Source organism: Asterias amurensis, chromosome 4 (assembly GCF_032118995.1).
Source record: "Asterias amurensis chromosome 4, ASM3211899v1".
Classification (NCBI taxonomy): Eukaryota; Metazoa; Echinodermata; class Asteroidea; order Forcipulatida; family Asteriidae; genus Asterias; species Asterias amurensis.
In genome coordinates this window covers 18,025,181-18,053,070 of record NC_092651.1, presented here as the reverse complement: position 1 = coordinate 18,053,070, position 27,890 = coordinate 18,025,181, and the positions used below count along the sequence as shown (strand labels likewise).

The following is a 27,890-nucleotide window of genomic DNA, read 5'->3' as shown; positions in this document are numbered from 1 at the left end:
AAAACAATATGAATTTGAAGGAAACATTAATGAAACAATTTTCTTAGACAACCTAGTCCCCTGGTTTCTGACATTTTAAAATATAAATGAAAGAAAGTGAACATTAAATTAGACGTTATCTCCAAAGCATGGAGGAAACAAACCTTACTCATCACCTGCCCCAATGCAATTCGCTTGTTTTGTTACGGATATGTAGACACACCGGTGCATATAGCAGCCAAGATAACATTGACTTAATTTCGAGTCTTTTGAGATGACACTTGAGTTTTGAACTTCCACCAGTCCCAAATATGTTTTTGTTCAATACACTATAGACACTATTGGTAATTGTCAAAGACCAATCTTCTCACTTGGTGTATCTCAACATATTTTTATGCATAAAATAACAAACCTGTGAAAAGTTGCGCTCAATTAATCGTCGAAGTTGAGAGGAAGCAATAAAAAAAGTCATGTGCTTTCAGATGCTTGATTTCGAGACCTCAAATTCTAAATCTGAGTTTTCCAAATCAAATTCCTGAAAAATTACTTCTCGAAAATTGCGTTTCTTTAGAGGGAGCCATTTCTGATAATGTTTTATACTATCAACAGCTCCCCATTACTCGTTACCAAGTAAAGTTTTACGATAATAATTATTTTGAGTAATTGCCAATAGTGTCCACTGCCTGTATCGTTGTTTTCTCTCTAATTTCACTCTTTTAAACTTAATTTTGACTTGCTTAAAGGAACACGTTGCCTTGGATCGGTCGAGTTGGTCTTTGAAAAGCGTTTGTAACCGTTTTTTATAAAATGCATATGGGTAGAAAGATGTTGTAAAAGTAGAATACAATGATCTACACAAACATGCCTCGAAATTGCGTGGTTTTCCTTTTACCTCGTCGACTAACACGTCGGCCATTTATGGGGGTCAACATTTTGACTCCCATAAATGGCTGACCATGTTAGTTCGCACAGTTTTAGAAGGAAAACGACGCAATTTGGAGGCAAACTTGTGTGGATCATTGTATTCTACTTTTAAAACATCTTTCCAACCATATGCATTTTATAAAAAACGGTTACAAACGCTTTTGTTTTGACTAACTCGTCCGATCCAAGGCAACGTGTTCCTTTAAGACATCTTTGCTTTCTTCAATCTTGTCCTTGTCCTTGTGTATACTAAAGTTTTTAAATATGTACATGACATGTACAAAATGTTTTTCGGCCTCTGGCCGAGAATATTTTTGTTTTATTGTGAATAAATCATCTAAAAATAAATCAAATCCCCATGCCAATGCATTTTGTCAACGTGAATCGCTCCCTTTAGATAATTGAATCTAAAATATACCAGTGTGCCGATAAAGGCAAGCCAAATACCGCACTACCATTGCTGAAAACAAGTCATACAGTTACTTTTTTGCTAAAATCCCAGTACTGATTTGAACAAAAAAAATTTGTTTTCTTCAGTGGTGGTACCGTGATGGGGTAGATAGTTGGTAGCCATGTCCACGTCCATACAAAATAAATAATGTTTCGCAATAAGCGCGGCCTCAAGAGTAAAACTGCAAAGTTTCTTTACTTTCACGAGCAAATTGTCCTCGATGTGCACCTTTACCTCCGTCACCCATCCAATTTCATTGTTTAGTGCATCAATGGACCTAAATGCGCTCAGAGTAACGGTATTTAATAACATCTGGCTACGACACTGCAGAGACAAGTTCAAAGTTTGGAGACCAATCGGCAGGTTTGAATTCATAATAATGTATTTTTGTTGTTTAAAAAAAGTTGTTTTAACGAATGAATTCGTTAGTATTTTTCTCACAGTATCGACCGGCGTTGACTTGCATTATCCGGAGTTAATATTATGTGCTTGAAGTAATTCAATTGTTTTAGCAAGTAAAATACTGAAAGAAAACCTTCACCAAATATTTGTCAATCTGAGAAAAACTAACTTTCTCGGTTACAAAGGTGCGTCTGCTGTTGCGAGCAGACGACGCGTTACCAACAGAAATAGTACTCAACATGGCCGACGGCGCGCACAACGATCTTTTTGCGGCGTGACGCAACCTCATAGACCTTTCTTTTGCGACGTCAATGCCCGAGTGTTTACCAACCCAGATTGGAAAACTATGGAAAGCCATAGGTGCAAAACAAGAAAAGATCGCTATTTTTGGAATTTTTTTTACCAAATTTGTTGATTTTGTTTAAAACAAAACAACAGATTATTATAGGTAGCTTACCTAATTGAAAGTGTGCAGAAAATGTTCATTTTGTTAAAAAAATTGTTTTTACGATTTAGTGTTTTACTAACATTCGACCGGCCATGCCAACCAAGGCGGGTTGTTTATCAACAAAAGAAAGGTCTATAACAACAAAAGCTTAAATAGCGCCCTCGCCGAGGTCAAAGAAAGATCCACCACTGGCTGAGGGTTGCGTGTTGCACAAATACTGGCACATTTCCATTGTTTGACAATGCTGGCCCTTGCAAGGGTCTACATTTATTAAAGAAATTCACATTATGGACAATTCATACAAACATTATGTATTACAACGCATCATCAAATACAAAATAAAACGGTACGGAGTATTTTCTTTGTCCGAGTATAATTTTTATTCTTTTAACCTTTAGATATTCCCCTAGTATGATCCTACTTTTTTTGGTCTTAACTGTTCAACACAATCCTTGCGATTCAAGCTGATTATATTAGTGACCACAAAAAATGGACAGCAAAAAAAAAAAAAAAAAACCACTCAAAATCTATCTATCAATGAAGTTGTTTTCTACAAGCCCGTATGGCCGTATAGTGGGTAGTGGGTACACCAGGAGCGAACTTCATAGATCTGCTTACCTGTAAGCAAATTTTTCTGCTTAGTTGCAGGATAAATTTGCTTAAACAAAAAGACTTGCAGGGTCTTCCGTTCAAGCCACAAGGATTGTAAAGGCAATAATTCTACACTAAAAAAATATTAAGGATTTATTCCAGTTCCTTTGAGAGAGCATAGTCTAATAAAAACCAAGGACGTGACAAATTTTGCATGCAATATTCCATTGAGTCTTACGAATACAACTTTATATTAATTTTTTGTTGGAAGGTTCTTCAAAAATGGAGGATTTCTTAAACACAAACTCAACAATCGTGAAGCCAACAGGATTAACATTGCAACATTAAACATACCGGAATTTTTTGTTTCAGAATTCTTTCTTATAACTATTAGACAGAATATACAAGTAAGACTAAATGACTAATCTCACTTTTAAAAACAAACATTGGTTCATTGTCTATGATTATGAATTGCACAATACAAGAAATTGTGATTCACTAACTAGATGACAATACTTATTCTTGTTTTGGTGGAATCAGCAGTTCGCTTGATGGGATTCGACCTGCAGTCTAACCACTGGACCACAGTTGCAGTGTGGTCGGTTGCAGTTTATCGTAGCAGTATAATCAGGTTGTAAAAGTTCAATTGGGTTTCTGGTCAGGCGTTTGCCCAAACACGCCCCCTGCTCCCAATTTTACCAAACTCTTCCTAACTTGGGATTAATCTTTGGACTTGGAACGATTTCAGTTACGTAACCATGTTAGGACACATTGAACCCATCCTAAGTTGCATGTAGGACCAGTTAGTCTTCCTAACTCGAGAAAGGATTAATCATAGCGTTTTGTGAAAACGGCTGCAGGTCATTCTAGCATAGGGGCAGAATTATGTATCCCTACCCTCGGAGGACAACAGTTTGCATTTTGAGTTATGGGTTTGGTTTCTGTCGAGCGAGGTAGAATATCTGGGTTTGCACATGACATGTGTGAGGTCTGAGACATCAAATAGAAAACTGCCTCCTGAGATAATTTGATCTACCAAGGCAGTAAGAACATGATAAATATACCTCAAACTCTATGATTAACAATGGAATCTTTTCATATTTACAGATAATTTGAAAAATATTGATTTTGAATTCAGTACAACAGGTTCAAATACACTACTTTAAAACAGTATATATACACACGCCAATGAGGAATTTGTTCAAAATTTGTATTAACAAGTAACTTCATTCTTTAATATTGACAGTGAACTAAACTAACGTTGCTTTGCGCATGCTGAACAAAAAAAACCATGCGATAATGGTCAACAATTATCTCTACTACAAATACAGGTTGTTTTGTGTTGTACACAATCTGGGGTGCATTCAACTTTGACAAACAACACAAACGTTGGCTTAATTACGCGCACATTTTCAAACTGGAATGCAAAATTTTCCATGAATGTTGGACTAAGGTCACCTTGGGTCTGGGTAATTTTTGTAAGACACAAAACAAAAATATACACAGATTTACTATAAACTTACTTGGTTTAAAGACAATGATGGTAGAAAGCTTCCCTCAAAATATTACTAGCTGAGATGCTGTAGTTTTTGAGAAATGACAATTTTCTTCTCAGTGAGATGAAAATTAGTTTAGCATAGTATACGTGTACATCAGATTTATGCGAATCTCCTGAAAACATTGTTCTGTGATTTTCACGCTTTTCTCAAAAACTTGATGACTACTGAAACTTCTACGTGAAAATAGTACAAACATTTTCATTCACAGTGAGTAGGGATTCATGTCATGCCCAAAAACCTGATCTACAAAAGGTATCACAACCCTTTTAAAATAGTTTTTTCACCGGATTGTTTGTAGTAGTGTTCATTATAATATGTTTATAATTCATAACTAGTACCCTTGTTTATGTGTGTGTGTTGCCAGTTTAGCTTCAATAAAAGACTCGGCTAGAATTGAAATGTCAGGCCTATTTTTAGGCCTGAAATTTTCAGGCCTGAAAGCACACAAATGTGTGCAACAAGGGTGTTTTTCCTTTCATATTGGAACACACGAAAAGCCTTGAAATGAGTTTGAATCCTTAATCCTACTTAATCTACATACCATTAAATAAAAAGATGTTGTTGAACTCAAGGAGATGTTTATCTTTGTAATTCGCCGTCAACTCCTAAATTGATCTGTGCACCTAAAAGAGAGAAGGGTACAACAACAGTAGTAGATGAGGTTAGAAACAAGTATCAAGAAAATGTTTGTAACAGGTTAAGTAAAACTTTGAAAGGTTGATTATATATAAATTGTTGTATATATATAAATAAATATAAAGAAGGTCCAGTTTGGATCGAAAGCTGAGGCCATCTACCCTACTCATTATATAAATAAATATATAAATGTAAGTCTAAAAGTACACAACAAGAATAAATACAAATTTAAACAATATTCAAGAAAACTTGCACAACATGAAAAAAGAACAATTTCAACACAACATAAAAATAGTAAAATCACAACAAAAGGAGTACGGGTAATGCACAAATGATATCTTCATTCTCTATAGATCCAAATTCAACACCTTATAAAATATAAAAGTGAACATGAAACAAATTACAAAATAAACATTTCCACACAAGGTTTAAATAGTACACCACAACAACACAACAAGCATCATTTAAAAGAGCGGGATTGGATCTCTCCAGGGATGGTAAAACAAAAAAAGGTTGCTACTAATTTATGCAATCTCTTCAAAATTGGAGTTGAATGATCCAAAATGCCTAATGCCTACAGAGCGCTAAATGGCTCTGTACAAAAAAGTGTTCGTGATTACCGATTACACCAAGAAAAGAAAGACAAAGAAAATCGACATATATTATAATAATAATAAATTTTGCATCAGACAGTGCAGTCACCAGTGGTTGTATTTGTCTAAACAATTCAGTAACGAGAGGAATTTAACTTGACAAAATGTTGTACCTTCATCTGGATCCATATGCAGAGCAACATGATCCCCGCCTCCAGCTGCACCACCCGTAGCCATGGTAGAGTACGATGGGCTGGTCTTAATGCTATCTCTTATACCTTTCTTACCTAAACCAGGCGGGGAAAAATAAAATAAAAATAGCAATAGGAATAAAACTTTGAGATATGTATAGCAACTTCCCAGTAACTTGAGGGCTGCTCTTTCCCATTCTGAAAATCTCAACGTCAACTGACGAATGGTTTGAAAGATACACTCTGTTGGCCTGTAAAGCTCAAGTTTGTGACTCTAATATACAAAACGCAGCATCTCACGCCTACTTTTCTTTGAAAAGCTGAAAATAAAGTAAAGCGCTGGATTTCTGACTTACACCACTTGAGAAAATTAATCAATCAATCAAAAAAATGTAACATTACTATTTCATAATGTAACAACAAATAAAAAGAGTAGTCGATCAAATTTAAAACCCAGTTATCTCAACATGGTATATTATAAGACGCTCAATTTTACCGATAACAGGGCTGCAGTGTTGGAGTTTCACTGAATTGGACAGCGCCATCATCATTTACCATATACCAGATACACGATAAATAGCGTGGTCTTACCTGCTCCCTTGTCTTCAGTCTCTGGGCCGCTGCCGATGTCACTCTCAACATCTCCATCTAGAAGACGATCTGAATCTTGGTCCCTGGCTTGGATGGGATACGTCACCCCATCACCATTGCTGTAAAAAACAACATCAGCAAGAAAACGTCTGATTAAAGTTCTGCTCTACAGGGTAGGTTATCAAGAGTTCTTAAAATATTTGAAGGTACTGAAGTTCTTAGAAATGGATGCATGTATTGTAAAACGAAAAGTTTGATCCTAGATTGCAATTGACCTTCCCATTAAACAATTATAGTTAAGTATCTTGCTCTAGTGCCATGACCATAACCAGAAACCCACAATCTGACATTTTGACCCAACCTGAACTTGAGTCTGGTTAACTAGACCAAGACACATAACATGATAATATTAATTATTAATTATTTAGAAAGAGGCATAAACATTACAAAGCACTGTACAATTAAAAATCAACAAGTTCTTAAAAAATAAAGACAACAAGCAGTCAACATATAATGACATGTAGTCAAAAAGTGTACACTGCTCTCAGGAACCAGGTAGTTTACAGTCAACCAGGGCCCAATTTCATAGAGCTGCTTAAGCAAAAGTTTTTGCTTAAGCGAAAAATTCATTGCTTAGTAAAATCAGATTACTGGCCAAGACTCCACTCAATTGTTATGCTAAGTAAACAACAGCTAAATACTAGTCATAAGCAATGTATATGGCATGACATTTTGGCCAGTAATATGTGTAAAATAAGCGAGCTACTTTCGTGCTTAAGCAAATTTTTTGCTTAAGCAGCTCTATGAAATTGGCCCCAGGTCTAGACCATAAAATCTTCAAGAAGAAAAGCAATTCTGGTTTCAATTTTTCTATTATTTTCTAAAGGGATAGAAGAGCAGTGTTAGAAAACACATTTATTTGTGTTACCACAATCTTCCTTTTGCATGAAGTGTACATAAGTAGTTGGTTGCCTCGAAGTTGCCTGTAAAAGTTGCCTCGTGCGACAAAGAAAAAGGATACATATTTGGTTTGCAGTAACACCATGTGTGTATCTACTTGCTAGGAAGATTTTGTTATTTAGAAAACTGTCTTGCTTTTTATTCTACTACCGCGGAGTAGATATTTGGGATTTTAAGAGACTTCTCAGTTCTGAAAAGAACTATCCTGCTTTTAAACTCATACCTGGGCAAAAGGTAGAAAAATTGACTGCAACTACTACTTTAGCCTCTAGTGGTCCGTTATTAACTTCACTACCGCGGAGTCAAGGGTCTCTACGCTTCGACTAGCTTGCGCTAGTCATCGTCAGGAGACTTAAGAAAAAGGACCCAAGAATCATCCCATTCTGCCAATACAAGTAACCAAAACCTACCTGGTGAATATAGGAAGCAGCCAGTATTTCTTTTGATATCCGAAGACTTCCTTGAAGTTATTACAGAAACTTCCCCGGCTGAACCCTTCCTTGTCCGGGCCGTGACGGAAGACCGGGGGTCGGAATGACTCTACGGATATCCAGAACAATTTCAAGTTACATACAGCAATCAGGCTTTTTGAAGTATGGTGGAAACTATTACAGTGCACAGTTTGGATTGGGTGCATACAGAAAAAATGTATCCAAACCACCTAGTGCAGCAGTGATGTGTCCATCATACCTCAAAATGGTTTATTGGCTGCCACAGCTATAGCTACGACTGTTACTAAGAACACTTAAAGACACTGGACACAATTGGTAATTGTCTAAGACCAGTTATCTGGCTTAGTGTATCTCAACATATGCATAAAATAATAAACCTGTGTAATATTGAACTCAATTGGTCATCGGAGTTGCAAGATAATAATGGAAGAAAAAACACCCTGTGTGCTTTCAGATGCTTGATTTCGGGACCTACAAATCTAATTCTGAGGTTTTGAAATCAAATTCAACTATTTTAGTGGAACATTACTTCTTTCCCGAAAACTACGTTACTTTAGAGGAAGCCGTTTCTCACAATGTTGTATACTACGTATCAGCAGCTCTCCATTGCTTGTAACCAAAAGTAAGTTTTTTATGCTAACAATTATTTTGAGTAATTACCAATATTGTCCAGTGCCTTTAACACAAGATATTGTGGTGGTAACGTGCCTCTTCATGAAAACATTTATGAATTGTTTGTAAATGCTTCTAAAATAATATTACATTACATGGTGCTATGTAAAATGAGTAGATAAATAAATATCATAATTCAAACATAGTCCCACACACCTTGCAGGAAATACTGTATACTAAAAGCGCCTTAAGCGTCACTGAGTGACGGATAAGTGATGGATATACACGCTATAAATAATAAGCCACTATTATTAACTTCAACCTAAGCCATGTCCTGGGATGACTAATTTTTGGATTGTAAATTGACAGGGGTGATTAAATGAGCCTTGATTGTATGCATTTGTAGTGGCTACAACAATCCACCTGACCTTAAAGGAACACGTTGCCTTGGATCGGACGAGTTGGTCTATAAAAAGCGTTTGAAACCGTTTGTTATGAAATGTATATATATATATATGATTAGAAAGGTGTTTTAAAAGTAGAATATAATGATCCACACAAGTAGCACTCAACATTGCACGGTTTTTTTTGTACGTCGCAAACTATCACGGTCGGCCATTTATGGGAGTCAAAATTTTGACTCCCATAAATGGCCGACCGTGTTATTGGACGAGGTAAAAAGAAAACCACGCAATTTCGAGGCATATTTGTGTAGATTGTATTGTATTCTACTTTTACATCATCTTTCTAACCATATGCATTTTATAACAAACGGTCACAAAATGCTTTTCAAAGACCAACTCGACCGATCCAAGGCAACGTGTTCCTTTAACTTGACCTTTGTGAAAGTTAACGTCTGTCTGTTTGTTTGCATTCCCTTTTTTTGTTTTTTCCTGTCATTCTCTGAGCGCTTTGTAACCTTAAGAAAAGGCGCTATATAAATGGTATTATTATAATTATTATTGTTTGGTTAGATGATCTTCCTAGCAAGCGAACTCGGCAAGGCTCCTTTAAAGGGTCTGTGTACTTTTTGTAGGACAAAAAACACAATGTCCACAGATTAACATTAACCTTACACAGTTTGAAGATAATGATGGTAGAAAGCTTCTCTGAAAATATTACTTGCTGAGGTGCTGTAGTTTTTGAGAATGAGTAAAATCATGTCATGAAAATAACTTTTGTCTCAGTGATAATGAGACGAAAAATATTTTAGCATGTAAAAACGTATTTTCATTACATTGTTTTACTCCTTTCTCAAAAACTACAGCACCTCAGCAACTAATATTTTAAGGTACGCTTTCTACTATCATTATCTTCAAACGGTGTAAGTTTTATGTAAATCTGTGGACATTGTGTTTTGTGTTACAAAAAGTACCCAAATCCTGTTAGAGGAAATAAGCTGGCAACAGCCAATCTCTCATCTAACGTTTAATGTCTCATAATAATCTATTGCACAAATAAATAAATTATGATCCAATAATTAGAAAAACAAGTAGGCCTAATACTTATTACAGTCATTGTGAAATCATTGTAACCCAAATAAAAATTGGGTAGTTTTGACTTGTGTATGCCTTGACTGCAGGTATGATTTGTAAATCTTTTATTTGCAATTTATAGAAAAGTAATAGTTTAAAGGGAAGGTACACGTTTGGTAATTACTCAAAACAAATATTAAAGTAAAAACTGACTTGGAAACAAGCATTGAAGAGCTATTGATACATGTAGTATAAAACATTGTGGGAAACGACTCCCTCTGAAGTAACGTAGTTTTTGAGAAAGAGGAAATTTTTCACTCAAAATAATTAAAGACTTCTAGCTAGAAGTCTTTTATTTTTATCTGCAAGCACACAATTTCGTCCAACAAGGGTGTTTTTTCTTTCATCATTTTCTCCCAACTTCGATGACCAATTGAGCCAAAATTTTCACAGGCTTGTTATTTTATGGTTATGATGGGATACACCAAGTGAGAAGACTGGTCTTTCACAATAACCAAAAGTGTACCTTTAAGGCTTAAAATGAAAGGCATTACAAGTTATTTTATTACAGGGCACTGATAGGGTTAAAAGACCCCTTGCATTGGCCGCCATCGTGATGAAAATGTGCTTGCATGAAAGGCTATCATTGGCTGTGAGTCATGCGCAGAACACGCGTGCACAGTTCCATTTTAACATAAATGGTAGTGGCCATTGCAAAGGCTCTATTAATAAAATGATAACTTAAAAAAATATAAAAAAATATGGTAATCCATTAGAGCTCCGTCATCGACATGGGTGTTTGAAATATCGTACCAATTATGTCTTTGAAAACATATTAGGAGAGTAACTCCTGCTACTTCCAGTTTCCCCAACCCCATATCAAATACTGTCGTCCACAGAAATCAAGTAATTCATCTTACATGTATTACAACAATGGGCAGTGCACTTCTAAAGAACTGTGTTAGCAAACTAAAGCAACAATGTTTAGTCATTACTTGCTACCACAAAGTAAAACCTGTCAGCTCAGCTCTAAAATTATTGTCAAGGTTGTTTTAAACTTTTAATGTACACGTTATGAGAAGCAAAAAAACGAGTGAAAAAAAATAAATAAAATAAAATAACAGTGTTTGCATGAAGTAGGATTTGAAACTATGCATGGTGGGAGTATAATCCGGTGAGTTTTTTTCCGAAAGCTCCATGTGTAAATCTCTTTTGAGTTGTGTTGGTTCTGGAAATAGACAGTGGTTTTCAGATAAATGATATTTCAATGGGTTAAACATAGAGGTTGAACTGTATTGCTGTTACAGCATACAATGTGCAGAATTGTTTTCTGTGTTTAGAAAATAAGTGTGCTCAGTACCTCTACAAACCTGGCCCAATTTTATAGAGCTGCTACAGCATCAAAATTTGCTAAGTAAATGAAAATTATGCTTACGAGAACAAGGTTACCAGCCGAACTACCATGTCACATGTACAACTTGTGTCTGGTATCCTGCTTGTATCTACTTAGCAAACACATTTTAAGCAATATTTTCTGCTTAAGCAGCTCTATGAAATTGGTCCCAGGGTTTTAAAAAATCCTTACAAACAACAACACTTAGAGCTGAGCTGACCCAAAGAGTCACTTTTCTACTAGTTTGGCTTACCGAGCGTGCTTCTATTGGTGAATGAACACAGATTTGGAAAGCTGACTTTCGGTCATCTGGATGTGTTCATGTGTGTGGTATAATGTTTACAGTACATGTACTGTGGATACATGTGGATGTACTTGCATGTTATGTTGGTGTAGATTTTGACTGCAGATCTCAATGTGAAATGAATGTAGGTTAGAGGTGAATGTACGTGCTGATTTAGAGGCCGGTCTCTGGCATTGTTCACGAGCCTCGAAGTGTGACGTCAGTAGTTCAGGCTATCAAAGCAAGGTGCCTGCTTATAGATTAAATAACAGAACAGTCTCCTAGACCCATGGTGGCGCTGTTGCCAATTCTTCTGATGGACACAACCTATCCGTCACCACATGCGCTGCGCACAGGATAGGCCAATGTGCATTTTTTGCTTTTCACCTCCAGGCAAATTAATGTACTCTACATAAATGACGTTAGTAGGATTTGAAACTTTGCATGGTGCAAGTATAAACTAAGAGAGGTTTGCGGTAACACCATGGGGAAACATACATAATTCATCATTTCTCTATTAAACAGTTCTTTTTTACATCTATTAAAGCTCTTTTTTAGTTAAAGTTTTTTTATAATAATTTGTTTTAAAGACACTGGACACTGCTGGTAATTGTCAAAGGATAGTGTTCATAGTTGGTGTATCTCAACATATGCATAAAAGAACAAACCTGTGAAAATTTGAACTCAATAAATTGGTTGTCGAAGTTGCAAGATATTAATGAAGGACAAACATCTTTGTCGCAGTATCGTCACACTTAGTTGTGTGCTTTCAGATGCTTGATTTCGAGACCTCAAATTCTAAATCTGAGGTCTCGAAATCAGATTCGTGGAACTTGATTACTCCTTTCTCGAAAACTACGTCGCTTCAGAGGGAGCTGTTTTTCACAATGTTTTATACTATCAACCACTCCCCATTACTCATTATCAGCAATTAAGGTTTTATGATAATATCTATTTTGAGTAATAACCAATAGTGTCCACTGCCTTTAAGTTAAAAATTTTCAGACACCCAGAAGTCATTGAATTAACGCATGATTCATTTTAAGGGCTTTTGCATAGTTCCTAATGAACGATTGCAATGAAACATTATTTTGATTAATTTTGCAACTTTAAGTCATAAATTGCTTACTGAACGTGTTATATGCTAAATAGGTTAATTTAAATAGGTTAATTTAAATAGGCTGGATAGATCATAATTGCTTCGAATACAAAAATAACTTCAAATTCAGTTGAGTAATTTGAAATATTATGTTATTAACGAAGCAGGTATGCATTTGTGCACAAATGCAATCATGCACAAATGCAACCATGTGTCGTTAAAACTTGTTTTTAAATTCAACACATCTCAAAATTCAACAATTTCAATCGCAATAATTAAATAATCATTCACAAGTCCTTTAAAGGCAAGGGACACCTTTGGTTATTATCAACGACCAGTCTTCAGATGCCTTGAATTTGAGACCTCAGCTGAGGTCTCGATCAATTCAAATATTTTAGTGAGAATCACTTCTTCCTCAGTGTGCGAACTAACATGGTCGTCCATTTATGGGGGTCAAAATTTTGACCCCCATAAATGGCCGACGTGTTAGTCGACGAGGTAAAAGGAAAACCACGCAAATTCGAGGCATGTTTGTGTGGATCATTGTATTCTACTTTTACAAACGCTTTTCAAAGACAAACTCGACGGATCCAAGGCAACGTTTCCTTTAAACTACATTACTTTAGAGAGAGCCATTTCTCACGATGTTTCATACTATCAACAGCTGTACGTTATGCTAACAATTATTTTGAGTAATTACCAAGAGTGTCCAGTGCCTAGAATAAACAAATTGCTTTTAGACTGGACCCTTAGACTATAAAAGCATGTTACAACATGAATCTGGTTGTGAGGTGCCCCCGCAAAACTGTAGCGCAAAACTGTGTAGTTTTTCTTTTACTTTGTGAACTACAATGGTCCGCCATTTTCTTTGTGGAGTAAAACAATTTGCTTCAGCAAAAAGGCAAACTGTGTTAGTTCAAGGGGGTCACAGGAAAACCAGTAAATTTTCAGGTATAATTGCATGAATTGTGAGGCTCACCATTTTCTAATGTTGAATCTTTCCAACCATATTCATTCCATAGAGAGCACATTCTAAAGCCCAAATTACCCACTCCAAAAGCAAAAAACGCAATCCAAAAGCAATGTCCCTTTAAAGGTAATGGACACTGTTGGTAATACTCAAAAGTAATTATTAGCATAAAACCTTACTTGGTAACAAGTATTGGGGAGAGGTTGATAGTATACAACATTGTGAGAAACGGTTCCCTTTGAAGTTACGTAGTTTTCGAGAAGTTTTTCACAAAATTTGATTTTGAGACCTCAAAAATAGAATTTGAGGTCTTGAAATCAAACAACTGTAAGCAAATTCGTGTCACAAAGGTGTTTTTTAGTCTTTCATAATTATCTCTCAACTTCTACGACCAATTGAGATACATCAAGTGAGAAGACTGGTCTTTGACAATTACCAATAGTGTCCAGTGTCTTTAAAGGAACACGTTGCCTTGGATCGGTCGAGTTGGTCTTTGAAAAGCGTTCTGTAACCGTTTGTTATAGAATCGATATGGTTAGAAAGATGTTGTAAAAGTAGAATACAATGATCTACACAAAATATGCCTCGAAATTGCGTGGTTTTCGTTTTACCTCGTCGACAAACACGATCGGCCATTTATGGGAGTCAAAAATTTGACTCCCATAAATGGCCGACCGTGTTAGTTCGCGACGTAAAATGAAAACCGTGCAATTTTGAGAGATACTTGTGTTGATCATTATATTCTACTTTGAAAACATCTTTCTAACCATATGCATTTCATAACAAACGGTTTCAAACGCTTTTCATAGACCAACTCGTCCGATCCGAGGCAACGTGTTCCTTTAAGTGTAAGGTAATTCAACATTTGCCAATTTGGGCTACAAAAGCGTTTGTTATAATGTGAATCTGGGTTGAACATGTTCTAAGAAGTCGGGCTACAAACTATTTACACTGTGTTCAAATCTGTGTGGATTTGTTTTCGCCTTGTGAACTAATGGTCTGCAAAAATTGTTCTTAAAAAAAAGGGGGGGGGGGTGTTTCATAAAGCTTTACAATTAATTTTATCTGCCAATAATCAATCTTATCTCCCAACAATTAATCTTAAACTACTCAAATGTACAATTAATCTTATCTCCGTTTTATAAAGAAAGTTAAGATCAATATCAAACTTAATTTCACTCTGAATCAATCTTGGCCTCACACGGTCCTAGATCAATTGTAGGAGTAAGACAATTAATCTTAATCTTAAGTGACAGGTGAAAAATTCATGAACACTAAAATTAAACTTTTTGGGGAACTGTGTGTAGTGGGGTAAACAAATCATCTCGACAAAATGATGGCGTTTCAACTTCTTGAAGGGGACGAGAAGAACCCTAGTAGATAAGTTTAGTGATTTGCAAGTGGGATTTATGGCTGCAGCATTGCGAATACACTGCATCAGGGCAAGGGCGTCAATCAGGAGTAGGACATGTCCCCCCCCCCCCAACTTTGGAGGGTGGGGGACACAATATCAAATGTTCCCCCCACCTTTTTGACCACCTTTATCATGAAGCCCAAGTTTTGCCCTGTGTAAGACGAAACCCGGTGTCCTTATATGGGCATTAATCCTGTGGGCAAAGATGACACAATTTTTTCAACAGTGGGGGACACTATATCAATTGTTCCCCCTCAAAATTGGCCCTAGATTGCAAAAACTTGCTAAAACTTGGTTCAACGCGAAGCCTTTTACGGCCTTGGGTCCAGGCCTAAGGGCTCGGGAAAATTTTGCATTCTAGATGTTCTGTGGTGCAATCTAAGGCCAATAAGAGGCATACAGAATGTAACAGAACATCTGTAAAATGTGAGCAGCAGTAGAACCTTTTGGGTTGACAGCATCTTCAAGTGCGGGTCGTTCCGCTTTATAGCAGGCTCCATCTTTAATACCCACCAGAGATGAACTGCCGTCTGAGCATTAGAATGCAGAAACAAAATGGATATTACGAAGCTATAATTGAGTTGTTTTTTAGGTACAATAATTATGATAGCAAAAATAGGTGCATCATAGCTTGAAATAGGCATTAAATCTGAGAGGGGGGAACATCACCCCTCAGACTCCATAGATTGCACCAGAGAGCATCTACGGACTAAAAAATTTGGACCCCACGCCATAAATGTTATGTCCCCCCCCACCTTTCAAGACGGATTGATGCCCCTGCATCAGGGTAATAACAAGGATAACTTTATCATCTGAGAAATGAATAATATAATTTTCATCAAATCCAGCAGCAGAGCAAGATACACAGAGAGGTTGTTCATCAATGCAGGATAGGAGAACATTGTAGCAGCTGCAGCTGGGGATTTGGTTAAGAGCAAATAATGAGTATTTGCATATTCTTTGTTTAATTCTTGAATTCATGTAAACACTGTAAGAAATACAAAAACAAACCATTTTATTTGCGATTTATTTTCTCTGAAGAAGCAACTCTTTTTCAGATGTTTATTTATAAAAAGAATTTAATGTTACAAATGCTTTTTTGAAGAGATAATTTATGTTGTACACATTAGTATTTAAGGCTTTGCATGGTGTGCATGAAATAAAATGTAACCACTGCAAGACAAACAATATTGTTGCTTCACTTTGTAAAAGCTTTATGTTAAGTTTAATAAAATTTGCAGATGCAGTTTGAGTAATTTTTTTTTACGATGATCAGTTCACATTTGTATAAATTTATTCTCATTTACTTGAATTAGGTGAACACATGGAAAGGCTCACAAAAGGCATATTATTGTGAAGTTCATAATGTATGCTTAAATAGATAAGCTTATTTGTCCATACTTAAAATGAAGACACTCTTAATAAATAGTAATTAAGATAAATACATTGAATGTACTGTTTAAAGGAACACTTTGCCTTGGATCGGTCGAGTTGGTCTTTGAAAAGCGTTTTGTAACCGTTTGTTATAAAATGCACATGGTTCGAAAGATGTTGTAAAAGTAGAATACAATGATCTACACAAATATGCCTCGAAAATGCGTGGTTTTCTTTTTACCTCATCCAATAACACGGTCGGCCATTTATGGGAGTCAAACTTTTGACTCCCATAAATGGGCGACCGTGATAGTTCGCGACGTAAAAAGTAAACCATACAGTTTTGAGTGATACTTGTGTGGATCATTATATTCTTCTTTAAAAACATCTTCCTAACCATATGCATTTCATAACAAACGGTTTCAAACGCTTTTTATAGACCAACTCGTCCGATCCAAGGCAACGTGTTCCTTTAAGATATTGTCAAAGTATTTTCAAACAACAATTTCTAGACCAAACAGACTACAAGTTTACTAATGCAAAGAGTTACAGACATACATGTACTATCATGCCTCTCTGGACATCCAAAGTTTCTTACATAAGCTCAAGCTGCCTCTGTTTGTTGATGTTGCTGCTGCTGCTATTCAACTGTTCACTTGGCTTGCAACTCTTGAGAAATTAAAGATTCCGAATCCTAAAAAATAAAAAATAAAAATACAAATCATAATGGTTCTGACACTTTTTATAAAATGATACAATGGTGATTGATAATTATATACATGTATATAATATTTAAATCCAGAATTTCAACTGAAGTTGAACCCTTTTTAAACTCCTCTATCTTTTAGTAATTGGTTCTTGATATCTACACTCAAAATGTGCTAAAAATACACAGCATGGAACAACATCCCTTCTTTCATTAAAGCCGCTAAATCCACAGACCAATTTCTGAAAACACATTTTTCCCTATTTGAGCTTTCTCTTTTTCTCATTCTTTTCAAACATTGTGTATGTAGCTTTTCCGATAAGATTTTGTTGTTTATTGTGCATTTCAGTTTTTGTAAGCGCTGTGATAAAGTTTTCTATGGGGAACGTCTCTAAATACCTGTTATTATTATTATTATTGCTATTACAATGAAAAGTTAACAAAATAAAATGAAGTGAAACTGACACTTAAACATTTTCACCTAATATCACCAGTGTAAACTTGACTTGAAGTAACTGGGTCTTACCTGCTGCACTTTCAGATGCCAACGGGTCTGTGTTTGACTCATGTCAATAGATTCCAAATTTGGTTTGAGGAGACAGGGCATCTAGGAAATGTTCAAGAAGAGTGTCATCAACAGGGCTTGAACCACCTTCTAAAAATATAAAGAACATTCATATGTTTATAAATTCAAATAGTAAAATAAACTTATGGAGGGAATTTAAATTTGGAAGTAACATCATAGTATTATGGTTTGCCTACTATAACAACAGGCATACACTGAACTGTGCACATAATATGCCTCACATAGTAGGCATACGTACATCTTTTGCTTGCCAGTATGGCTGTAACATTTGAGTATAAGGCAAAAAATTGTAAGCAATGCACTTGTAGGGACTACTGTTTTTCAACTACCAAGTTGATCGTGCCGCTATGACTACTAAAAACATAGTCATGACTACTTCAAATAATTATAGGCTGTGACTACCTGAACCAATTGTGTTGTTTACGACTACTCACGACAACATAATTTACTCAGACTTAAGTGGCACAATCCTTCAATCCTTTCAACTTGAACTTGACTACGTTACGCCTGCGGCAAACATTGCCACAATCAACACATGCTGCTTGAGAATTAAAAATTAGTCTCAACTAGTGTCGTAGCCGCAACTTGCGACTTGTCGAGTACAGTAGTACATTTAACTAGTCGCCCAGCCTACAGTGTACAACAAAATTAGTGGCAAACTTACTTGCTTATGACCAAAATATAATTAACAAATGAATTAAAAACAAATTTACCATGAGTGAGCAGTGTGCTGACTTTTCAAAGAGTATTTTTGTTATTTCCCGTCACAAACCCAGCAGGAACGCGTTTTTCAGCTGTACAATTTTATTTCCTGGTTTTCACATATCTTTCCCTGCTGAATGAAACAAAATATTTGTTATCATTGAAGGCTTTAGTTTTAGTACTTTAAAAAAATAGTAATTACTTGCAAGTATCTTTGAAATATCCATGTATAATTATTTCACACCTACAGACAATTCTGATCACTGAACATTCGAATATATTGGCATTTGAAATTAATTATGAGTTGACTGGCTTTCATTATTTTATATATAGGGCCTAGCTAGAGTACTACTACTAGATAGTAAAATAGTATACAAATACTAATTAAGTTAACCCACTTGTCACAAGTCCTCACAATATAACACCTTTTATAAAAATAATCAACAAGGAGACACATCAATTGATCATTATCCCATCATTATCAAAAGTATCGTTTGTCAGACATCCACAATAAATAAATATTTTTTTTCTCCAGAACAAATAGAATAAAATATACCAATTCATTTTAAAGTCATTGGACCCTTTCGGTAAACAGTGTTTTCCAAGGCCCACACTTTGTGTACCACAACTTCTATATCAAATAACAAACCTGTGAAAATTTAGGCTCAATTGGTCATCGGAGTCGGGAGAAAACAACGAAAAAACCCACCCTTGTTTCCACGCGTTTCGCCGTGTCATGACATGTGTTTCAAATAAATCCGTAATTCTCGTAACGAGAATTAATAATGTTTTGCTGTTTTCTCAAAAACTAAAGCATTTCATTGAATAATAATTCAAGAGAAGTCTTTCACCACTGCCTTCTGTAAACCCTGTAAGTTATTTGTAAATCTGTGAACCTTTTTATTTTTGTCTGAACCGAAAGGGTCCAATGGCTTTAACAACTATACATACAACAACAAACAACCTCATCAATATTCTATTACTGCCTGAAAATCAATATAATGAAGTCAAACCAACTAAACAAACTTCATAGCTATAAAACTACAGCCACATCCCCCTATATTGTGTGCACCGTAATTAGCAGAACGTGTTTTGATGGGTCACTATGCAACAATTGCAACAATAGCCCCCACGCCGTCACTGGCGATTCACGCTGAAAAACAGCAGTTTTTAAGTCGGTAAAAACCACACATGTGCTTGGTTTATCTTCATTCAAGAACACAAACTGTAGTAACTTCAATTACTGACTTAACTCACTGGATTAGGTTAACGAAACCATGTGTACATGACTTTAATAAACAACAAGATGGATGCCAACACAACTACAAAACACCTTTTCTCCAACCAGTCAATAGAGGGCGCTAACACAATAATCAACTACAGGTTATCACAACTCCTCCTCCTTTAGATAATACTTAACACAACAACTTTAAGGAAACAACAACTTGAACACTAGAACATTAAATCCAAGAGAATTAGTTTCAGAACCAACATCCACGGGTCTGTAGGAAAACATACATTAACCTATTGGCTGGTTCCATTGTTACATGAGGAACTATTATTAATCAACAACTGTTTCCATGGTAACAAAAGAAGAACTGTGTTTTTTAGAGTCACAGATCTGGAAATCCATAGAGTTCAGGTTTGGTGCGAACGCGTGTGGATCTGCAAAGTTCAATGTCTGGTTCTGTGTTCTGTGAGCCTGTCTGCTCTGCTGGCATTGGACTTGGCTCTTCCACTGATGGTGTACTGTCAATCTGTACAAGTGGTTGTTCACCAACCATTTCCTCCCTCTCCGATAAAGGAATGGGCCAATTTGGCTCCAAACTGGGTGTGGTTGACACATCTCGGAAACGCATTTGATCAACATGGCGTCTCCACACACGACCATCCTCAAGTAGGACTGTGTACATAAGATGGCCACACAATGATACTACACGCCCTGCCATCCATCTAGGGCCAGGCGCATAATTATGCACATAAACGGTGTCGTTCACATTAAACGAGCGAGGTTTTGCGTGTTTATCATGATGTTCCTTCTGTGCACATTGCTTGTTGGTTACTCGACGTCGTAGATCCGGACGGACCAAATCAAGTCTTGTCTGCGGTCGACGATTCATCAACAATTGAGCTGGGGAAATTCCTGTCGTGGCATGTGGCGTGGTGCGATATGTGAACAAGAATCGTGACAACTTTGTCTCAACAGTACCCTCATTCATACGCCTCATCGCGGCCTTAAAAGACTGAACTGCACGCTCAGCCAACCCGTTGGATGATGGGTGGAATGGCGCGGACCGGACATGTTTAATGCCATTCCTTCTCAAGAATTCCTGAAACTCTGCACTGGTGAAATTACTGCCATTATCGGAAACAATAATATCTGGCAATCCATGTGTCGCGAAGGTCTGACGCAGCTTCTCTACTGTAGCCAGTGACGTTGCACTATGCATAGCATGTATATCTAGCCATTTGCTATGTGCATCAACAATTATGAGAAACATTCGTCCCATAAACGGACCTGCATAATCCACGTGAAGGCGTGACCATGGACGCTGGGGCCACTCCCATGGGTGCAGTGGTGCAACTGGTGGCGATTGACGTGAGGTTTGGCATGGCGAACACTGTTTGACTTTACTCTCAATGTCTTTGTCCATGCAGGGCCACCATACATAACTGCGACCCAACGATTTCATGCGTGACACTCCAGGGTGCGATTCATGTAACTCCTCCACAAGACGCTGGCGACCCTGTGGGGGGATGACAACATGTGACCCCCACATTATGCAGCCGTCTTGGATGCTTAATTCTGTTTTACGACAGATGTATGGCTGCAATGCTGAATTTGCACATTCTGCTGGCAAACCATTCATCACAAATGATCGCACCTGTGACAGTACCGGGTCTCGGCCTGTCCAAAGGCGAATTTTCTCTGGGCTGACTGGTGTTGACTCCATGTGATCCATGACCATGACATAATCCGCTGGAACTGGTACATGCGAAGGTATATGGGGTAATGGTAATCTGCTCAGTGCATCGGCATTACCATTTAATGACCCTGGTTTGTAGACCAACTGGTAATCATAAGCGGAAAGTGTAAGTGCCCACCGCTGAATTCTGGATGATGCCATGGGGGGTATCATTCGCCCTTCACCTAATAAACCGAGCAACGGCTTATGATCAGTAGATATCTCAAACTTCCTACCGTACACATACTGATGGAACTTTTTTACTCCAAAGACCATTGCTAATCCTTCCTTGTCTAGTTGCGAATAATTACGCTCTGGTGGAGACAGGGAACGTGATGCGTACGCAATTGGATGTTCTGTTCCATCGGACATTCGGTTGGCCAGCACTGCGCCCACACCATATGGACTAGCATCACATGATAGCACTAACTCCTTCTCTGGGTTGTAATGCACCAGAACTTGAGCTGAAACTAACAATTCCTTAGATTCACGGAAGGCTTTATCCTGGGCTGTGTCCCATGACCAGCGGGTGTCCTTCCTCAACAAACAGTGCAAAGGGGCTATGAGCGACGACAAGTTGGGCAAAAACTTTGCGTAGTAGTTGAGAATACCCAGGTAGGATTTTAACTCAGTTACATTACGGGGGACTGGCGCATCCTTTATCGCTTGCACCTTCTCCATTGTGGGATGCAAGCCTGTTGCATTTATGCGATGTCCGAGGTAAACTACCTCTGGTGCGAAGAACTTGCATTTCTCCTGTTTCAGTCAGAGGCCTGCACTTTGTAGTCTGGTAAGTACTCGATCAAGATTAGCAATGTGCTCTGATTCAGATTTACCTGTAACAAGGATATCATCGAGAAATGCCACTGCTTGGGGAATGTCAGCTAACAAACTTTCAATGGTCCGTTGGAAAATGGCGGGTGCAGCTGAAATTCCAAAAGGCATTCTCGTATACTGGAACAGTCCACGGTGAGTGTTAATTGTCGCAAGTTCACGCGATGGTTCATCGAGCACAAGTTGCAAGTAAGCATGACTGAGATCGAGCTTGCTAAATGTCTGACCACCAGACATTGCAGCGAACAATTCCTCCACTCGAGGAAGGGGGTATGAGTCAACATTAGCAGCCTGATTTACTGTGGCCTTGTAATCTCCACAGATTCTGATTTACCCATTTTCTTTAATCACTGGAACAATGGGTGCTGCCCAACGCGAGAATGTTACTGGTTCAATGACACCACTCTTTTGGAGTCTATCGAGTTCATCTTCCACTTGTTTTTTCATGGAGAAGGGCACGGTTCCGCCTTACAGAACTTGGGCTTTGCATCTGTTTTGATATTTATTTTTACAGGTTGTCCTTTTAGTTTACCCAAGTCATCCCGAAATAACTCTTCATAATGATTCATAATCTCAGCAGTCGAATCAGTGTGCCTGACATGGTGAATTTCTTGCCACGCTAACTTAAGACGGCGCAGCCAATCTCGTCCGAGAAGATTTGGTCCTTGACCCGACACAATGAGAAGTGAGAGTTGAGTCTTCTGATCGTTGTGTTCTACTGTGACTGAACACGTACCAACCACAGGTATTTTCTGGCCTGTATAAGTTCGTAACTCGACGTGTTCCCCGGTACGAAGTGAAAGTTTCTTGTGCTTAAATATGGAATCATAAGTGGTCTCACTCATGATGGAGACAGAAGCACCAGTGTCAATTTCCATTGAGACCTTACATTTGTTTATCAGTACATTTGCGATAAGCGGTGGCTCTTTGTTTTGTGCCGAGGTTTTATACATTGTATAGTTAGCTTCTGCATTCACAGGGTTTTCGAAGTCAGGTTCCATGCAGTACGCTTTATCCTTGTGGACTTTTGACTCTACTGGGGTGGAAGACGATTTACCACCCCGACAAACTTTGGCTAGATGTCCCTGTTTTCCACAGTTATGACAAATATACGAACGTACTCTGCAATCATTTGCAGAGTGATCCGTGCGTCCACATCGATAACATTTAGTGAAGTGTGTACCTTGTTTGTGGGGCTGTGCTTGTTGTGGATATGGCCTTGTTTGGTTAGGCCCCCTGGCGCTGGTACTACTAGCAACTTTACTGGCTTGCTGCAGGGGTCCAGCGGCCACTGGTACGGGCAAAGACTCGAGGTTTCTTTGAAGGTCTTTGGCATTCTTCATGGCTAGCTCCATGGCTTGTGAAATTTCCCACGCTTTCTTGAATTTAAGGGAGGGCTCTGATAACAGCCTTCGTTGCACTCGCTCATCCTTTAAGCCACATACTAAGCGATCACGCAACATATCCTCTAGTGTAGACCCATACTCACAGTGTCGTGCGAGACGGCGTAATTCAGCAACAAATTCTGCAGTTGTCTCTCCTTGTTGCTGAATGCGTGTGTTAAACTTATATCGCTGAACGATTACCGAGGGTAGTGGGTTGAAATGATCCTTAGCAATCGATATTAGTTCATCAAAAGTCTTTTCTCCTGGTTTTGCTGGTGCTACAAGGCTTGATATCAACTTATATGTGTCAGCACCACAAACACTTAACAAAATAGCTCTCTGCTTACCAGCATCCTCTACATCGTTTGCTTCAAAAAACTGCTTCAATCGTTCCACATACAGAGGCCATGCTTCACTGTCCTTTTCATCTTGAAATTCACCGATATTCCCAAAGGTATTCATACTGAGATTTCTTCTGGATGTTCTCCCTGTTTAGCAGGATCCCATCCTCGTCGCCAAAATGTAGTAACTTCAATTACTGGCTTAACTCACTGGATTAGGTTAACGAAACCATGTGTACATGACTTTAATAAACAACAAGATGGATGCCAACACAACTACAAAACACCTTTTCTCCAACCAGTCAATAGAGGGCGCTAACACAATAATCAACTACAGGTTATCACACAAACTATAAAATAGCAAACTATCAACGTTCTTATCCAAAAACCAATCATAAAATAATCCCATTATTGCCTCAACAAAATGCCACTGTCGCGGACCATGTTAGTTCACAAAGTAAATGTAAAAACCACACATTTTTGAGTGAATAATTTTAATCTACTTTTAAAGGATCTTTCCAACAATATTCATTGCTCGTTGCCCAAAGCCCACAATCCAAATGCAATGTGTCTCTTAAAGCATGTGAGGTAATTCAACATAAAAATGTCAAAACCTTCTTAAAGAAACGCATTGATTTAAGATTGGGTGATTTGGGCTTTGAAATCTTGTTGGAAACATAATCTAAAAGTAGTGCCTCAATACTGTGTGGTTTTCCTCTTACTTTGTGAACTAAATTTAATGGTTCATAATTTTGTGGTGTCCACAAATTGTCTCAACAAAATGCAAAACTGTTATGTAGAATTGGCAAAGTGTTGAAATGACATAAATCTTGTTGGAAACATTATCTAAAAGTAGTGCCTCAAACTGTGTGGTTTTCCTCTTACTTTGTGAACTAAAATAGTTTACAATTTTGTGGTGTCCACAAATTGTCTCAACAAAATGCAAAACTGTTAGAACTATAGTTGACAAAGTTAAAGATAAATCACACAATTTTGAAGCATCAATGAGTGAATCATTTAACAACTGCTTGTTTTAAGGCCAAAAGTGCTCATTCCAAAAGCAATGTGTCTCTTTAAAAACAATGGACACTGTTGGTTATTCACAGTTGTTGTATCTCACCATGTGCATAAAATAGCTCAATTGGTCGTCGAAGTTGCGTGATGTATTAATAAAAGAAATAACACCCTTGTCACACGAAGTTGTGTGCTTTCAGATGCTTGCTTTCGAGACCTCAAATTCTAAATCTGAGGTGCCTCGAAATCAAATTCGTGGAAAATACTTCTTTCTCGAAACTATGTCACTTCAGAGGGAGCTGTTTCTCACAATATTTTATACTATCCACCTCTTCCCATTACTCGTTACAAAGTAAGGGTTTTTAGCTCATAATAATTTTGAGCAATTACCAATGTGTCCACTGCCTTTAAGAAACACATTGCTTTTAGGGTTGGTGATTTGGGCTAGGAACGTTTTTTGAAAGACATAAATCTGGTTGAAAACACAATTTAAAGGCAGTGGGCACTATTGGTAATTACTCAAAATAATTGTTAGCATAAAACCTTACTTGGTAACAAGTAATGGAGAGAGATTGGTAGTATAAAACACTGTGAGAAACGGCTCCCTCTGAAGTAACGTAGTTTTCGAGAAAGAAGTAAATTTTCCACGAGTTTGATTTTGAGACCTCAGATTCAGAATTTGAGGTCTCGAAATCAAGCATCTGAAAGCACACAACTTCGTGTGACAAGCAGGTTTTTTTTTCATTATTGTCTCGCAACTTTGATGACCGATTTGGCTCAAATTGTCACAGGTTTGTTATTTTATGCATATGTTGAGATACACCAAGTGAGAAGACTAGTCTTTGACCAATAGTGTCCATTGCCTGTAAAAGTAGTTCATATTTATTTACAGTGGTTTATCATCAAAAGTATGTGGTGTTCCTTTTATTGTGTAAACTTAAATGGTCCACCATTTTGAGAAGTGCCAAATTTGCTTTGACAAAATTGGTGTTAGTTCAAGAGTAAGGAAAGACAAAATTTCCATGTATTTTTGTGTGCATCGTCATTTTTAATTTTGCTGCTTCGCTCAAAAGCATTTGTGAATTGCATTTGGCAAAAGTTGACACAAATATTTGAGTAACATGAAAACTGTTGATGGTAATGTCTCTAAAGGCACTGGACCCTATGTAAATGTCAAAGACCAGTTGTCTCACTTGGTGCATAAAGTAACAAACCTGTGAAAATTTGAGTTCAATTGGTCGTAAAAGTTGCAAGAGAATAATGGAAAAAAAAAGTGCCCTTGTCGCACAACTTGTGTGCTTTCAGATGCTTGATTTCGCTCTGAAAATCAAATTCAAATATTCCAGTGAGAAATTACATCTTTCTCAAAAACTACTTTCTTTCAGCAGGAGCTGTTTCTCACAATGCTTTGTACTATCAAACAGCTCTCCATTACTAAGTAAGGCTTTATGCTAATACTTACTTTAAGTAATTACTTACAGTGTCCAGTGCCTTTTGCAGAGACATTACTAACATGAACTTATTTTGACCCAACATTAATTAACTTACTATTAAACTGTGTTGGAAGATCGATCCAAGTTTACTTTTGGCCATCAATGCCTGGTCTCTCCCACCAACATCCGGCGTATACTTGCGTCCATGGCCGCCTCATCCTCAAATTGCTATGTAAGCCATCTCTATAGTGGAGTCGCACACCCTCACTTGTTCTCTTTCAGTCTCATCCGATGAGGAGGCAATCCATTGCCAGCTTTCTCATGAATTCAGGAGTTATAAACTAGAGGATGTTATCAAAGTTCTGCAAAAATCAAAGTTAAAAAAAAAAAAATCATAAGTAAACAAAGACTGAAAAAAACAGTAAGTTTTAAGGTATTAATGTGTGGCTCACCATTTTCTAATGTTGAATCATCCCAACCAAATTCATTCCATAGAGAGCACATTCTAAAGCCCAAATTACCCACTCCAAAAGCAAAAAGCGCAATCCAAAAGCAATGTCCCTTTAAAGGCAGTGGACACTATTGGTAATTACTCAAAGTAATTAATAGCGTAACACCCTAACTTGGTTATGAGTAATGGGGAGAGGTTGATAGTATAGAACATTATGAGAAATGGCTCCCTCTGAAGTGACGTTGTTTTCGAGATGTTTTTTACAAGTTTGGTTTTGAGACCTCAAAAATAGAATTTTGAGGTCTCAAATCAAACAACTGAAAGCAAATTCGTGTCACAAGGGTGTTTTTTCTTTCATAATTATCTCTCAACTTCTACGACTAATTGAGATACATCAAGTGAGAAGACTGGTCTTTGACAATTACCAATAGTGTCCAGTGTCTTTAAGTGTAAGGTAATTCAACATTTGCCAATTTGGGCAACAAAAGCGTTTGTTATGATGTGAATCTGGGTGGAACATGTTCTAAGAAGTAGGGCTACAAACTATTTACACTAATGTGCTCAAATCTGTGTGGATTTCTTTTTACTTTGTGAACAAATGGTCTGCAAAAATTGTTCTTCAAAACTACTAAAAAAGGTAACCACACAGATGCCTGGTATATTTGTGTAGTTTATTAATAGTGCTTGCTAGCAAATCAGAAATTAAAATTTCTAGTTTCCTAGCAAGCACTATCTAAAGCCCAAACGCCCCTTCCAAATGCAATGCGTCTTTGAGCTATCCACATTGCTTTTAGAATTGGCACTTTGGGCTATGAAGCGTTTGTTTCAACAGGAATCTAGTTGGATGTTTTAATGTCACATAAGATTATTGACACTAATGTGCCTCAAAATTATGAGTTTTTCCTTTTACTTTGTGAACTTTAAAGGAGGTGTCCCATATTTGCCTCAACAAAATGCCACTGTCGGACCATGTTAGTTCACAAAGTAAATGTAAAAACCACACATTTTTGAGTGAATCATTTTAATCTACTTTTAGAGGATCTTTCCCACAATGTTCATTGCAAAACAACTGCTC

The 27,890-nt window shown here is 37.3% G+C and overlaps 1 protein-coding gene and 1 long non-coding RNA gene across 3 annotated transcripts; both read right to left on the bottom strand.

Moving 5' to 3' along the window:
- Positions 1-4,131: 4,131 nt before the first annotated feature.
- LOC139936437 (palmitoyltransferase ZDHHC15B-like) lies at positions 4,132-15,806 on the bottom strand. Its single transcript, XM_071931254.1, has 7 exons — positions 15,779-15,806; positions 14,789-14,816; positions 11,511-11,521; positions 7,736-7,865; positions 6,366-6,484; positions 5,757-5,870; positions 4,132-4,977 (listed from the first exon to the last, which is right to left on the bottom strand). The coding sequence occupies exons 1-7, from the start codon at positions 15,804-15,806 to the stop codon at positions 4,934-4,936; spliced, it is 474 nt and encodes a 157-aa protein (XP_071787355.1). The 3' UTR covers positions 4,132-4,933.
- A 1,016-nt stretch (positions 15,807-16,822) lies between these two features.
- On the bottom strand, positions 16,823-26,587 carry LOC139936727 (uncharacterized). Of its 2 annotated transcripts, none has more exons than XR_011786009.1 (3): positions 26,480-26,587; positions 17,630-17,758; positions 16,823-17,091 (listed from the first exon to the last, which is right to left on the bottom strand). It is a non-coding gene; the product is annotated as an uncharacterized lncRNA (long non-coding RNA). The 2 variants fall into 2 exon arrangements; XR_011786010.1 differs by lacking the exon at positions 26,480-26,587 and adding an exon at positions 18,403-18,518.
- Between the last annotated feature and the right edge of the window lie 1,303 nt (positions 26,588-27,890).